The sequence below is a fragment of the Lutjanus erythropterus genome, chromosome 23 (assembly GCF_056507025.1).
Source record: "Lutjanus erythropterus isolate fLutEry1 chromosome 23, fLutEry1.hap2, whole genome shotgun sequence".
Lineage (NCBI taxonomy): Eukaryota > Metazoa > Chordata > Actinopteri > Lutjaniformes > Lutjanidae > Lutjanus > Lutjanus erythropterus.
The window spans coordinates 18,280,200-18,296,267 of NC_139339.1; the positions used below are offsets into that span (position 1 = coordinate 18,280,200).

Consider the following 16,068-nt stretch of genomic DNA (forward strand, 5'->3'; position numbering starts at 1 on the left):
CCCTGACTGTTGTGCTGGCACCAAACTGAGTTAAATGCAGAGACTGAATCTCATGTTGTACGTTGCACTCTGTATGTGTGACAGTAAAGTTGACCTTTACCTTTCTTCCTTAGCCCTTGCTACATCCTTCCACCAGGTCTGATGAAAACCAGGGCAGTAGTTTTTCTGCAAGCCTGCTGACAAACAAACAGCACAGAAAACAAACTCTCCTTGATGGAGGTAATAATGAGAGATCTGTTAGAAGCTCTGAGCTTCACAAAATCGGCTTGGAACCAAAATGTAAACACACAGGAAATAACGGACACAAAACATTTAAGTCACTGAAATAATTTAGTGGGACAAACAATTTTACATTTACAGAAATTAAATTATGTGTTATGATTCTCTCTTTTTGTATTTTTTAGCCCTTCCACAGCAGCCAAAAAAACAGCTGAACCCTTCCATAAGGCATGACATGGTTTTTGCAGCATTGTCATTATGTGTGCATGATTTCTGAACAGCTGTTCTGAATATATCTGTTGCCAGTTGGAGGGTCTGCATGGCAGGACAACACTGCATAGTTCCCAGGCTGGAGCCTCACACCTTATTAACAAATCTCAGAGTCTATATGACAAAAAGACTGGCGAGTTCCCAGGCTGTCATGAAGTCTTTATGGAGTGTAAAGTGTGTGTATTAGATCCTCTTCTCACACTCCTGTATGCTTTGCCCTGCGGCTACAGGAAACCTTACAGGAGGAGGGAGGAGTGGCGGGGGAGGTGGCGGAGCATCCATCAGCCCAGCTCGGAGTGCTCTGTCTGGGCTCGCTGTGAGGGCTGGAGGGCAGGCACGGAGCTCCCCAAACCTCTCTTTATCTTCTTCCCTGATGTCATTATTCCTCCTCCTCCTCCTCCTCTTCTCTTGTCAGTATCTATAACAGAGGATTATCTGTTCCCCTCCTCCTTTTAAAGTGTTTTTCTCTCAGGTGTAGCAGAGAAGCGGGACGGCCAATGGAGGATGAGGTTTTTTTCTCCTTGGAGCTACTGATTTTTTCACATTTTTGAAAACAAAGGCAAGTGGAAAAAAACCAAAAGGAGCAGATGTGAAATATTCATTCACTCATTTCTCATGTGTATCTGTCCTTGTCCTTCTGGGCCCTTCTTCTTCTCAAACATGCAGTGTCAGTGAGGATGAGTCATTGTTTCTGAAAGCTTCTTTTTTTTCTCCTCAGTGGTGTAAACGCCTCCATTTTTAAAAAAAAAAAAAAAAAAATCCATTGTTCTCTAGTCGCCTGGGCAGACAGAGCTCGACTTACATGGCTTTCTCTGAACAGTTGAAGAGGTAAAAGGTGCATTTCGTTCATTCTGAGCATACGAGCTGGTGTCTTCTCATCCCCTGGTCTACAGAGGAGAGATGGAAGGATGACGGAGAGGAAAGGATGGAGGAGGTTCAGTTGAAGAGGATAGAGTCGGGGTCTCTGTTGGCAATCTGCGCCATGTGTTTCAGTATGTCCTTTTTAGTGATGATTCCCAGCAGCCTCCTAATGCCACAGAGAGAAAAGAGAGAACATGTCAGGGAAAAGCAGATTCATTTCATACTTTGTTTGCTTCGTCATGGAAAGCCAAAGAAGTGACAGAAAGCAGACGCGCATTGAATTGAGGTTTGGCTTCATGTCTTGACATTGTGGCTGAGTTCAGTTTTATTACCGTCCCAGTAGGAAACTGGATCGCAGCAGGAGATCACAGCAACAAGTAAACAAGAAAGAGTAAACAGAGTGATCACAATGAAGGCAATTACAGCTGACATTTCAATTCCAAATATGCACATGTGCACACTCTGCACAGTTATGAACAAGAGCAGAAACTAATTGATGTTATATAAAGTCATATCTATTTCCTCCAGAGTCCATGAGCTGGCAGCTGGCATAAGATGTGTAGTTGGGCTCCAATGATTGATGTATTTGCACCAAACCATTTCGTTCTGGTGCGCGTAGACTACGTGGTATCTAGATTGGTGCATGTAATACAGAACCAAAAGTCTTGTTTCCATCCAAAGTATCCAGAATGTTTAGTCCCAGGAGCAAATTTTCTTTCTTTTAACTTTACTTGTATTGTTTTTTGACAAAAACACAACAGACAGGGTCGTTGTGGGTTTAGAGAAATGCCTGACATGTAAAATGAAAGTGAAATGAATCTGGGTTATATTGCAGCATCAAAATCTGTGGGTCCTTTGTGTCCATGATTGCCTTTTAAGATCCTAGAAGTCTGTATGATCCATAACTTTGATTTGTGCAAAGCCTGAGGAAGATTTCTGTCATTCATTAATAACTTAAAAGTTGCAAGAGACTCTTTTCTTCAGACATTTTCTGGTTATTACTCTTTTACTACCTGCTCATAGTATTTGTAACTAGTATCCTTGTCCTGCTCTTTCAGCCCAATTGGTAAATTTCCCAAATACTTAACACTGAAATTAAAACAAGCTCTGTGCCAATTATAGATCTGACCTCTGTTACCACATCTATCCAACAAGAAGAACTCCCAGGGGCCACTTTTCAAGGAACTAAAAGGTTCCTTCTGCATGAGCCAACATAAATCAGTCTCAGGAGATGTCCCACTCTACAGGATGAACTGGTACGCAGTCATTTCCAACCCAGCAACCAGCAAACATGGTTGGGTCATAAACCCCAGGGATCCTACAAGTGTAACCACTGTAACCAATGCACTAATTTAATAAAGACCAAGACATTTATGGATGTTACAATGGAAGAACAAAAAGCCATTTTAAGGATAGACTAGCAGAACACAAGTATGCTATTCACACAGGGAATGTAACCTTCCCTAATGCAAAGACATTATCTGGACTTCCGTAACAGTAACCCATCCACAATACAAGTGTTTGACATTGACCACATTGTTATTAAATGTGACAAACAAAGGAAAATTAACCAATGGGAAGCTTGTTGGATTTATAAACTACAGGCTATCAAACATCCAGGCCTTAGTGAGGCCTAGATTTGTTTTTTTGTAAACATCTATTGGTTTTCTGTTTTCTGAAATCATTGCCAGTGTTTGTATTTACTATATTGCTCTATATTGTGGGCTAAAGAACGCCATCTGCTGGAGTGTTTACATGTCCACACTTTCTCTAAACCACATATCCAAGTGGAAGATTCCTTTTGTTGGAAGATGAATATGAAAGGACCTTTTGTTCCATTTGATCTGTTTGACTCCCTGATGAAGGCTTGATGCCAGAATGCATTGGAGTTTGTTTGTTTAATGGTCTAACATGACAATACTGGTATTTCAATTCTTTTAAAAGAGAGTCCCTTAGAGTTTTTTTGTGGTTCCTTCACCCTCTTGTTGGCTCTTTCCACCATGTTCAAAAGACCTGTGAAGCTTAGTTGAATTACCAAAAAAAAAAAGCAATGGCTATTCTTATATACCAGTTTTGCTCTTGATAATACAAAAATAAGGCTCGGACTTCGCCGTCTGTCCATCTCAGTCATTTGTATGCTTTCTTCTGGAACTCCATTTTGATGTGTTGAACCACAATGAATAAAAAAACTGGTTTGCAGCCACAGATTCTTAAAAATGGTGGATGAAATAAAACACTGTGAGTAATCGACCAATCAGAAATGTTCAAGCCCCATGACAAAAGTTCCTGTAGTTTTGGAGAGTACGACCCCACCAGTGTTTTTGGCATTAAGTTTTGGATTTTTATTAAAAGATAAATACAACATACATCAACATACCATTAACAGGAGCAAATAACACGAGTGATGAGAAGAAGACGGCACTGTGAGAATTCACATATTCAGTATTGGTATTTCAATATATCTGACAACACTATTACCCCCCAAGCAAAAACTCCTCAACTGCAGCACAGAGCAAAAAGGAGCAGGATTTAGGAAGGGTCAATTTGGGTTCTTGGTCTGCTGCAACAGTTGAGGAAAAGATAAGAAAGGTGTCTAGATACTCTTACAAACTAACACCCAATCATGAACAACAACAACAACAGCATTGGCACCTTTTGGTTCAATATGATCTGACAAATAAGAAAATAAATTTGTAGACTGCTGACTAATTCCAAGACATTAAGAGAAGACGTAAAACAAAGCTTTAGGAAATAAAAGATGTGGGCTGAAGGAACTGTTAAGTAGGGCCGCCTCAAAGCGAGACTATGTATCTTTTGAAGTATGAAATAACACATTCTTGCTCTTAGAAATGAGATGTTGAATTCATAAGTAATAAAATACATCCTTCCTCTGCTCAACACACTCACATTTCACTGCTGCAGCCTGACTTGGTCTGGTATGATCAGGAGCTTATGGTGGCTAATGTTAACAAACCTCAGATAATTATTCCTGTGTAAATGACAAGTTCTGGTGCTTTGACTCTCACATTACAACAATATTAAATGACAGGTGAATGATATCTGAAGTAGTGTGGGATCATGGGAGTTGTTTTCTCCTTATTGTTAAATGACCACCATTTGTGTTATGTTTAGTCACTTTTGCCAACTTCCTTTCACACTCACTTGTGTTTTCAAGTTATAGCAACTTTTTGTCTCGTTCAAGTGCAGCCTTTTTTTTCTTTTTTTGTGCCTTTATTGCAAACTTCAAAAGTCATGGCAACAAGTGGCTAGCAAGGAAATTCGCTGTTACTTAAATTATGTATATTTCTCTGCTTTTAAAAATGGCTGGAAACATTTGGGATAATGTATGTACACAGCTCAACAAAATATGTGAGATATGTCTCCTGTTTTAGACATTTGAATGCGGAAATGTTACATGTCATAGCCTGTAACTTCATGACTCTTCTCTGCTTGTGCTGCTATAACACTACATTTTACCATTATCCTGTAATGGCTGTTATTTACCAAAAGTTGCATCATGTAGCTCAAAGTTAAAAGTTTTCAAAGAAGAATTCCTTTATTACCACAGACGTGCACTGTAGTTTATTTTGAGTCAATCTAATAAACACTGTCTTGCTGCTGTGAAATATATATACATCTTTCACTTTTTAAGTTTCATATCTTCAATAGGAACCAATGTGTTTTGTGTCTAAGAGCCACAGAAAGATTAAGGATGTCACAAAAGGTTCAGAGATGGACTAACACATTGCCGTTTTTGTTTTTTTTCCACGGGCTATGATGGCAATAACAAAAATATGTAACATTACCACAGCAGCTTTGAGTTATTCGCTCAGGCGTCCTCTTGGACCTCCTTTGCTGACCAAATATCTCACATGCACAAATAATTTGACAGGGCTGATTCATAGACATTTAAGCCAGCAAATGTGAGTTTGATCAGCGTGAATAACAATTATACAGACTAAAAACATGAAACCAGACAAAATGAACACATTCATCAGAATTCTCAAGGCTGTGGGGATGTTTTTGTGGTGTCTGTCATAATTATGTGTTTCATTTCTGAGCAAAACTTTTACAACAGGCCTGTTTTGCAAAATAAATTGTGACTAAATTTAAGCTGACAAAAGAAAAGAACCACCCCTGGCAAGGAGATATGACTCCTGCCAATAAAGCGACCTTGAGCTAAAGATACTAACTAAACTATAGATAGTGTGGGAAAATACCACTGTTGCGAGTCAGAGAGGTGAAATTAAGAGTATCTATCTCACAAGATGACCGCAGATATCATACGCCTCAAGGTCTTTTTTTTCTGAGTGTGTCAAACCATTTTCATTCCCAGACAATGAGTGAAATGCAGACTCTAAAACTTAAAGTGAAAACATAAATCCTTCCTGGTCATGCAGAGAATACGATGACTTTCTTCTTGTTTATTGCCTGAAGCCCAAACCTTCCCTTCACTTCTGCCTTTCCTCCCGTGTTCTCATTTAGCCTAAAGAACATTTGATTCCATGTAAAATGTTCTGTTCATGTCACACATGGATCCACTCTGTTAAAAACCTCGTCCTTCTATTATTGGGTAACTGCCAGCCCATCTGAATCAAATGTGTGAGTGCTGCAGAAGTCATTGTGCCTTTCAGCAGCATTTAGGTCGCCATGTGTGATGGGCAAGGCAGTGAGTGAACTTCAAATTGCTCAGTCATAATTAGATGTTCTGGTGGGGAGCAGCAACTGAATACCCAAGAGGTAAACATGTTGAACTGAACTCGAGGGCACTCTGTGACAGCGGCTCATGTTCATTTTTTCTCCTCCAAGATTTGGATTTGGTTTGAATTATAGTCAATCCATCGAGCCCACTTCACCTGTGGGCTACACAGCCATCAGAGCTGCACCAAGGAACTGTACATGTCCGCTCCAACTGGCAGCAGTTTAAAAAATATGTAAAGCCATTCCACTAATTTAACACGTTAAAGTCCAGTAGTACGTGTTTGAAGTAAGACACTAATTCCAGGAGTTGGGACATTGTGTAAAACATATACTCAACTGATCTGTTTGGGTAATTTTTAAGAAAAAAAAAAAAAAAAACTCTGTTTCCAGCTTCTTAAATGTTAATATTTTCTGGTTTCTTTACTTCTTTATAACAATAAACTGAATATCTTTGGGTTGCGGGCAAAACGAGACATTTGAGGAAGTCATCTTGGACTCTGGGCAACACAGCTTGACATTTTTCACCATTTTCTGATATTTTATGAACCAAAAACAAGTAGCCAATTAATCGAGAAAATGATCGACCAGTTATTTAGTGATGAAAATAACTGTAAGTTGCAGCCCTAGTCTGATGTCCAAAAGAGAGACATCTTTAACAGACAGGAGTGGTGGAAGGAAAGATGATATCAAGTTGCATTATGGGAAGTGTAGGCTCCAGTGGAATGGAGTTGAACTTTTAACCTCTGTGACACTGACTTCGACCATTTGTGCAACTCTCTCTTCCCTCCAACATTTCTTTTCTTTCTTATTAGATTCTTTTTTCTTTTTCCAGTTCCTCTCATCATTTTCTTGCCTCAGTATTTACTTCCTTTTCTGCAAAAGCTCAATCTGCGTAGCCATGCATGACAGCCAAGTTTTCAGTGTCTAAATATAACAACTGTTTAGACCAAGACTGAAAGCTCAACAGCTACAGTGTGTGTCAGGACCAGAAAGCGACAAAGAGAAACCACAAGCTATATCATTACATGAGTGTGAACTACTATCAGCCTGTGTTTGACAGTGTTGCTAACTTACACTGTTTCTGTACACTCATGAAAATATACACAATCCCACTTCCAAATCCCAGAGAGCGGTGTGTTTGAACATGTCAGATCTTCATCTAAACAACTCAAGTGTGTATGTGTGTATTTGCGTGAAAGGCAGCAGGGAAACGAAGCGGAAAAATGTATTCTCACTGGGAGTATCTTCTGTTCTGCTCTGTAATGCAATTCTCCAGTCTGACATTGTTAATTTGTCATCACAAAGGCAGTTAAAAGTCTGACAGATGTTGGCCTTGGTGGAGCTAAAAGCTGTTTTGTGGATGGAGACAATTTCAAACAAAGCGAAAAAAAAGTTTTTGTAAATATCTTTGAGAGCTTAAAGCTTGTTTTCAATACAGCTTTAGTGAGAGTTTTCATCCAGATACAAAGCTCTATATCCTGGTTACGCAGATACTACTCACCCATCAAACAAATTACATCACCATACTATTGTGATTATTTGGGAAATTATTGTGACTTTAAATAAATACCTTACCATTCAATGTTTTTTCTTTATTTATATTTATTCTATTTATTTCTGTTTCTATAATTTTTCTAAATTGTGGACCTACAAGTGAGCAAAAGCTGTTTGTTCTTTGACATTTTAGATTCTTCAAAGTAGCCAACTTTTGCTTTGATGACAGCTTTGCACAATGTTGGTATAATGAACCATTTCTTATGAAGAATAAAGAAAAAAAACAGTGAATGAGAAATGTGTCCCAACTTTTGGGACTGGTACTGTGTGTATGTACTCAATGTGCACTCGACATGCAACTGTGCTACCTGCTGGGCAAGGTCATCATAGAAAAAGAGATTTCTTTTGGGTTTTTACCTGGTTAAATGAAGGCCAGATCAAAGAATAAAGTTCTTTGTAAGGGCAGAATCTATGTCTGAGCTGTCACATGGATCACATTAGATTGACGGTACCAAATGAAGTGGCTGGTGAGAGTATATGAAAGCCCAAAAACCATTACGTTAACAGACAGATGAACCTAGCAGTGTTACAGATACCATGTCTCAAAGAGTCTCTAAAAAGTCCTCTGTAAAGTTTATGGTAATGAGGTCAGTGGCAGTGAAGAGATTTGGGTAAATACACCTGAGGAATTTTCTCTTTTCTCTCTCCTCCCTCCATTAACCGCGCATGTCTTCCTCCTTGCTTTGCCATTAATGCGTGACCTGACAGCAGGATGACCTGAGGCTCTCCTACACACCCATCTGTCAGTCCTTCCGTCCCTCCACAAGCACAATTTCCTGAAGATACCTTACTTAAATACCTACAGGCGTGGGAGCTTTTCCAGTTAATGTATTTGTCCATCTTTCCTCCCATCTATCAGTCCCTTCTTCCTGTCTTTTTTGGTCCTTAATGTAACGTCACAGCAAATGCCACAAATGTTCTTTGGGAGGATTTTCAACCCTGACAGGAGTACATTATAGAATAAATCCTCCTTGAAAAAAAAATCAAGTTTTTTTCTCACCCGTTATGTGTAACCAGACACTGGCGTAGCCCCAGCTTCCTGAATATATCCACAGTGATGTCCATAGGTGTGTGGTCAGTGACCGTGAAGGGGCTCAGGTCCATGATACCTCTGAGGCGGAGGGGCGGCGGAGCATCAGCAGGCTGAGCTGGAGCGTGCTCAGTAAACACCACCTGGGAAGCGCTGACAACACCCTCCTGACGCTTTCGGGCGTTGTCTGATAGGGAAAAGAAAGAAACAAGCAAACAAAGAAAAAAAGTGTAATTACAATTCATACTCAGGGCAAGGGTTCAGCTTTATTACAGCAATATTTTCAAAATAAAAGCCAACTCATACATAAGATTATATAGTCTTACGTGCTATGTCTTAAGCCTTTAGCTGATATTCTTTCCTATTGTGATGGACAGCAGGTATATTTCCATGTACAGTATGAAACACAGTTCTAACCTATTGATATGAGTAGGTCTCTTCTGAGTACAAATCCCACAAGCCTCTGGGACTCCGGAGAGACGACCACAGGGAAGCCACTGTAGTGAGTGCTTTCAACCAAGGCCTGGGGAAAAATAAAATGGGATCTGTTATATATACTATGGTGCAACAACTACAAATCCACAAGAGACAGAATTATTTAGATAATTTAATGTATCAAAAAAATGCTGACAGTTTTATAAGTCATGTTATGTATCTGTTATCTGCACGTTTTGCTTTAGTATAACCACGTGCTTTCTATACTTCTGTGTATTTTATTTATTTTCTGCTCTGCATTCCAGTGTGTTATGATCGGCTGTGTGCCATTGTGTGTGTGTGTGTGTGTGTGTGTGTGTGTGTGTGTGTGTGTGTGTGTGTGTGTGTGTGTGTGTGTGTGTCCACACCTCGACCTCCCCTACAGTCATGCCCTCCTGTGTGAGCACAGCCAGTGCGGGGTCAGACCTCCTGGGCCTCATCACATCCACTGCCAGGCTGCTGTGCTCAAACTCCTCTTTAGGCTCCAGGAACGGGTACCCATTCAGCCTGATGTGAGCCTGCAGAACCATTGAAACGGTTACAGCACATTTGTAAGTGTGTGAGAAAGACTTAGAAGAAGTTGTGTTGCACCATACTGTCAGAAAAGGCTGTCTGATGACAAAGTAATATGGTGAAAACATTCTAAATATAGCGCACATTTAAAATGATAATGATTTTTTTTAGGATGGCCTTTTTATGTGGCTTTATGTGGTTTTGTCCACAGTGCTTCTTCTTCCTCCCTGCTTCTCCGTACAGGATCTGCTACTGATAAGTACCTCATACAACCCCACTTCCAAAAATCAGAACTATCCCTTCAATATAGCAAACAGTTCAGTAATACAGAAATACGCAGTTGTACAGCTACAACAACCACATCACACACGCACGCAGTTACCTCACCTCATAGATTCCCTCTCTTCCGAAAGCATCTGCCACCCATTTGCTGGTCATGGTCGCAGCCATGAGGGGGACGATGTACTCCAGACCACCAGTCAGCTCAAACATGATGACTACCAATGACACAGTCATACGAGTCACACCACCTGGAGGCAGACAGGAGGGGGTAAAATGTTAAAAAAAAGGGAGAAATGATTCATCAGACATTTACATGATAATATTACTATAGTATAATAATAGCGCACACAAAGGATAAATACTAGAGTTATGTCATCATGCTGCCATTTAATAACTGGTTCATCTGGATAGACAAAACAGCTGCAACATTTACTTCCACATAAATGAGTTTTTGAGATTTCTTTATCTGAAGGTTTTATTTTCCCTCGTCTTTTTATATGGAAAAGTTGTAGTTTTGGTCAGTGGTTTCCCTCCGAATCCAATAATAATCATCTTTATGGGTGCAGCCAGAAACCAAAGCTACACTTTCAACTTGACGATATAGCTTCTTCTCCTTCTGCGGCTTTCTTCCTCTAAACAACCAGCTTAAGTCAACTGGACATGAAAGAGTTTCATTGTGAGTGTTAAATGTCCATTTTCAGGGGGATAAAAAGACAAGTTCTCTTTTGTGAGTTGCTCAGTACATCAAAAAACAAAAAAAGGGGGTGATTATATGCTCTCAAAATTGGTCCCTGATGCTGAAAATACGCATTATGTTCACATGATTTGCAGCAAGGGAATGAAGATTACTAAGTAGGTATTGTTCAATATCCTCAAAAAGACTTATCGCTTGTGTTACAATCAATCTTTTCATGCAAAACAGTCTCTTGGCTGTGGTCAGAACTTTTTGTCCCAGTTTCCAGGGTTACTTGCTTTGAGGGATATTTTGGACAATTTGCTGTGGGGTTTTTCTTTAGGTGACCCTAATTTTAAGTGACTAAAATATATTTTGCTGCTGACCCTGTCCACAGCAGTATATTGCTTAGCTTCCATGCTCCTCTCTGTGTCTCCTGACTGGACCATCTACTGTCAGTAAGACACACTGACTACGGATGAGTATTTCATACAGCCTTACTTCAAACAACAACTCAAACTATTCCTTTAAAAGGACGATGGAGAAAAACTCACTGGTAGAAGCTAAAGTTTTCTCAGCCCGATGAGTGTCCGGAGAAAACGCTCACATTATACTGAAGATTCAGATTTAATACCTCATTCCTATTTCAATGTTGTTAACACACTCTTAGAAATAAGGGTTCCAACAGTTCTTTGAAGACTAGGGGTTCCATTAAGAACTTTTTTCATCCAGAACTTTTTTGAAATAAAGTGTACGATAATATAGAGGGATTTTCAGTACAACCTCCTGCGTGGGTTCTAGATAAAACCCTTGGAATATAAAAAAGACTCTCAGTAGAACCCCCTGAACGTGTTCTAGATGAAACTCTTAGAATACAAAAAGGTTCTCGGTAGAACCTCTTAGGTGGGTTCTAGATAAAACCCCCTGGATGCGTTCCAGATAAAACCCTTGAAAAACAAAAAGGTTTTCGGGAGAACCCAGTGTGTGTTTTAAATAAACCTTTAAGAAAAAAAGGTTTATTTAGAAAAAGGTTTTAGATAAGACTCTTTGAATTTGAAAAGGTTTTGGGTTCTAGATAAAACCTTTGGAATATAAAAAGGTTCTCAATAGAACCCCCTGGGTGGGTTCTTGTTAGCACCCTTAGAAAGTGGAAGGATTCTGGATAGAATCTCCAGAGAGGGTTCTGGGTAAAACCATTACACCATAGAAGGGTTCTCTGTAGGGGAATCTGGGTGAAACTTTCCACAGATGGTTCTATGGTCAAATCCTTTATGTAGGGTTCTAAGTAGAACTTTGTGAAATGATTCCAAATGGAACTTTTATAAAAAAGTTCTACCAGGAACTAAAAATGTCTCTTATGGGGACAAGATGAACCCTACATAGTTCCAGTTAGCATCTTTATTTCCAAGAGTGTAGTAATTTGCTCTGGTGAGCTCTCATAAAACAAAAACCCCCAGGACATCACACACACCAACTTAACTGAGTCATAAAACAAGTGCTGATAGAAAGACATAACGACCACAGCCTATAATAAAACCTTTATATATGAAAGAATAATATGATAATAGATAAACAAGGGTTCCCATGAGAAACTATATATATATATATATATATATCAGCACAGTGTCTTAAGGACAAGAGTGATAACAACACATTTATAATTTAGGGATTAAGGCCTCTGGATAACTGTTGTTGCACTTTCACACTCTTTTTGAGAGCTGGAAAATAAAATTATAAACAGACAGACAAATAGTAGAGTTGTAAAGTGAAAACAATCTTCGGCTTTGAGATCTACTCATCGCTGGAAGTGACTGTTGGCTGCTCACATTACATACTACTTTTACGAGAGCAATTATGAAGCACAGAATGTACTGAATGGGGACAAAGAAACACATTAATATATCAGTAACATATTTCAGAAACAAAGAAATCTGACTTAAAACTTTGTCCCAGATCAACTAAACAGACAAATGTGGTTTGTTACCCTGAATGCTCTGAGTAGCTGAAACCCTCCCGTCATGGGAGGAATTCAGTACCCATCTGTTTTCATACAAAACATTTCCTGAGTGTGATGAAACGAGCCAATAATCTGTTTACTGCATTTTGTTTTTAGGCGTTGATGAAGGAACTGGAAGGTAAAAGTGAACACATCATTTTCGTCATCCATCAACACTTAGGAAATAGCCACAGCGAATATGAAAAATACTCTGTTTGGTTTGGCATGTTCTAGTAATCTCACCACAACTTTTAGAATAATGTGTATATTTGTTTCCAATGAGTGGGGTTGTGTCAGGTCTTATCAATACTGTATTGTCTACAGTAGATGAGCAGGAGAAGCAGAGATGGGCGCCAGCATGGAAGATAAGCAAGGTTCTGCTGTGGACAGGGTCAACAACCAAACATATTTTAGCCAAAAAAAAAAAGATAATTAAAGTCATATGTATGAGACAAATATCTATCTTTTCAAACTAACCAGACTCCTTAAGAAAAAACAGCAATCTTACCTCACAGAACATGTGAGTTGCTGGTCTACTGCTGTCAGTTTGTTGTGTTCTTATGTAACTTTTGTCCATTAAAAGGAGAGTACTCACTCACAGAAGTCACACAACAACACAAACTATCAGATTGTGACAGCCGCAGGGCAGCAACTCCTGTGTTCTGCATGGTAAAATTACAAACTTTGCCTATGGAGTTTGGTTGGTTTGGAGACCGCGATATTTGGCTTATATAAGGGTTGGTTTTTCGGAGACAGAAAAAGCTGTCTGATGGCAAAATAATGTGTTGAAAACATTCTTAGTGCACTTTTAGATGGACCTTTTTCAAGTGGCTAAAATAACTTTTGTTGCTTAGCTTTCGTGCTGGGAGCGTGAAACCAACCGTCACTTCTTTTCACACGATATTGTGAAAGCGTACTGCAAATTACCACTTTATTAAAGCATTTCTGTCTATAACCGAGTCCTAAAAACCTAATAAAAACAAAAAACAAGTAAACAAAACCTGCTCATTATAAAATACTTCAAACCAGATGAAATACTCTGTTATTTTTTAAGTCTTTAGGGACTTGAAACTACTTATGGGTCTGGTTTGCAGCGTACTCAAATGGACTGGAGTAGTCCAAATAACCCTCTCCCCACCCACATCCAGCTGCTCCCTGGACATCTGAGACGTTCCCAAATCAAACTGAATGTGTAATCTTAATTCCTCTGGCATGTTGCCAGGTGTATGTGCTCAGAATACCACTATAGGGAACATACAAGATTTTATCTATTCCAGGCTGCTTCTGAATACCTGAGCTCCTTTCACTCTTTTCATGCGCTGAATTAAGGATTTAATTCGACCAATCAAGAGTTGGTGAATGTTGGAAGAGTGGACAGACTACAAAGATGATTTATGTGAGTTTTACATGTGTTTCTGTCGAGTTTAAATGAAGTGTGTTTTATGAGGACTTAATGTGCCAATTAAGCTTGTCTTAGTTTGTTAAGAGAGAGAAACGTAAATCAGTTGGAAAATTTTCACATATTGCACAACCCTGTTAAACTCTACCAATCAGTCTGTTCAAACAAATCAAGTACCAAACCAAACCCTTTCTGTCAAACGCGTCTCACCTAAACATGCGGCGGCTCCAACCATAGCATAGAGCCCCGGCGTGATGCAGTCTGCTCCTGGTGAGCACCACCCTTTGAAGATGAACGAGTCGTGGTTGTAGTAGGCCAGCTGCTCCATGCCGACACCCAGCAGCCTGCCAGCGATGGCTCCCACTGCCATACTGGGGATGAAGAGACCGGAGGGAACCTGGGTGGACAAGAGAAGATATAAGTATATATAATAATAATATATAAGTATAAGCCAGTCATTCTAAGCAAAAATCACTACAACTGCAATTCCAAAAAAGTTGGGGCTTTGTAAAACCTAAGTAAAAGCAGTGATTTGAAAACCATTTTCAACTTGTATTCAATTGAATGCAGTACAAAGCCATCAGGATTTACAGCAACATATGCTGCCATCCAGATCTTTTTCTGAGACGTCCCTGCTTATTTCAGCAAGACAATGCTGAGACACGTGTTACAACGTGGCACCTGAAGTTGTTTATCAAGCAAGAATGAGAAAGATTTTCACTTTCAGAACTTCAACAGTTAGTGTCCTCAGTTCCCAAACTCTTACTGAATGTTGTTAAAAGAAAAAGGTGATGTATCACAGTGGTAAACATGAACCTGTCACAACTTATTCACTTTGAACATTAAATATCTAGTCTTTGTACTATATTCAATTCAAATCTTTGCACTCTGTTTTTATTTCTGTTTTATACAATGTACCAACTTTTTTGGAATTGTAGTTGTACTTGTTTTGATTCTCAAAGTCATTTGGTCACATGTACTATTTGTGAGACTGACACTAACATAGAGAGAGACGCGCAACATGTTTTTTTAAATAGGTACTATTAATTGATAATTCTTGGCTTTTCATGGCCAATAACTTCACATTTGTATTTTAAAAAGAGAGTTCATATGAGTTCACCTGTTTGCAACCATTGTAAGTCTACAATCAGTAATTCAACACATTCTTTGTAGTCATGCAGTAAACTTTATACATATTGTAAAAGCATCTTTCATTGTTTTTCAGAGGCCTTTGGGGAGCACTGGGAACCTCATCCATTCATAGCTATTCCTGGAAGAACCAACTCTCTATCTTTTGCTAAAAATTATGTTTTGTTTGGAATGGTGACTGCAAAAAAGTTGATCTTGTGAGTATGGAAACTGGACTGTACCCATGTATGATTTGTGGCTGGGAGAAATGGCAAACAGACTACATCTGGAGAGACTGAGATTTTATAATGACAATCGAGGAGGTTTGTTCACTCAGATCTGGGACGTTGTACTGAATTTTTTTACAGTAAGGACCAATGTGATTTGTGTCAGATTTCCTAGGCACAATTTGACATGAAGCTCTTTCTTACCAAATTAATGTTAGCTTAGCTCATTAGGCTAACACAAGAAAGACAGTAACAGTGATTAGCTTAAAAAAACCCCAAAAAAACCAAACATATTAGCTCGTATTGGTTCCATGTTGGTTTTGTTCTTGCAACGATTAACCAATTATTAATCGATAATCAAATTAAATATCAATTATTTTGATAACTGATTAATTGGTTTGAGTAATTTTCTAAGAAAAAAGTCAAAATTCTCTGATATCAACTTCTTCAATATGATTTTTGTTGTTTCTTTACTCCTCTATAATAGTAAACTGAATATCTTTAGGTTGTGAGCAAAAAAAGACATTTGAGGATGTCAGTTTGGGCTTTAGGAAACACTGATAGACATTTGTCATCATTTTCTGACATTTTAAAACAAACAACTATTAACTGATTAATCCAGAAAATAATCAACTAATTAACTGACTATGAAAATAATCGTTAGTTGCAGGCCTAGATCAAATGCTATTTTTCCTCAAAACACATTTGAAAACAAGATTGAAGTTAATGAAACGTCACAAA

The 16,068-nt window shown here is 38.8% G+C and overlaps 1 protein-coding gene across 3 annotated transcripts in view; it reads right to left on the reverse strand.

Moving 5' to 3' along the window:
- Positions 1-311: 311 nt before the first annotated feature.
- The window catches only part of clcn5b (Cl-/H+ antiporter 5b), a 42,025-nt gene continuing 26,268 nt past the window's right edge, over positions 312-16,068 (reverse strand). For all 3 annotated transcript variants that reach the window (XM_084711876.1, XM_084711875.1, XM_084711877.1), the window contains 6 exons: positions 14,183-14,369; positions 10,010-10,152; positions 9,478-9,627; positions 9,053-9,158; positions 8,606-8,822; positions 312-1,516 (listed from right to left, as the gene is read on the reverse strand). In XM_084711876.1, coding sequence (XP_084568002.1) covers positions 1,426-1,516; positions 8,606-8,822; positions 9,053-9,158; positions 9,478-9,627; positions 10,010-10,152; positions 14,183-14,369 — 894 coding nt within the window. In that variant the 3' untranslated portion in view covers positions 312-1,425. The remainder of the gene's footprint in view (positions 1,517-8,605; positions 8,823-9,052; positions 9,159-9,477; positions 9,628-10,009; positions 10,153-14,182; positions 14,370-16,068) is intronic.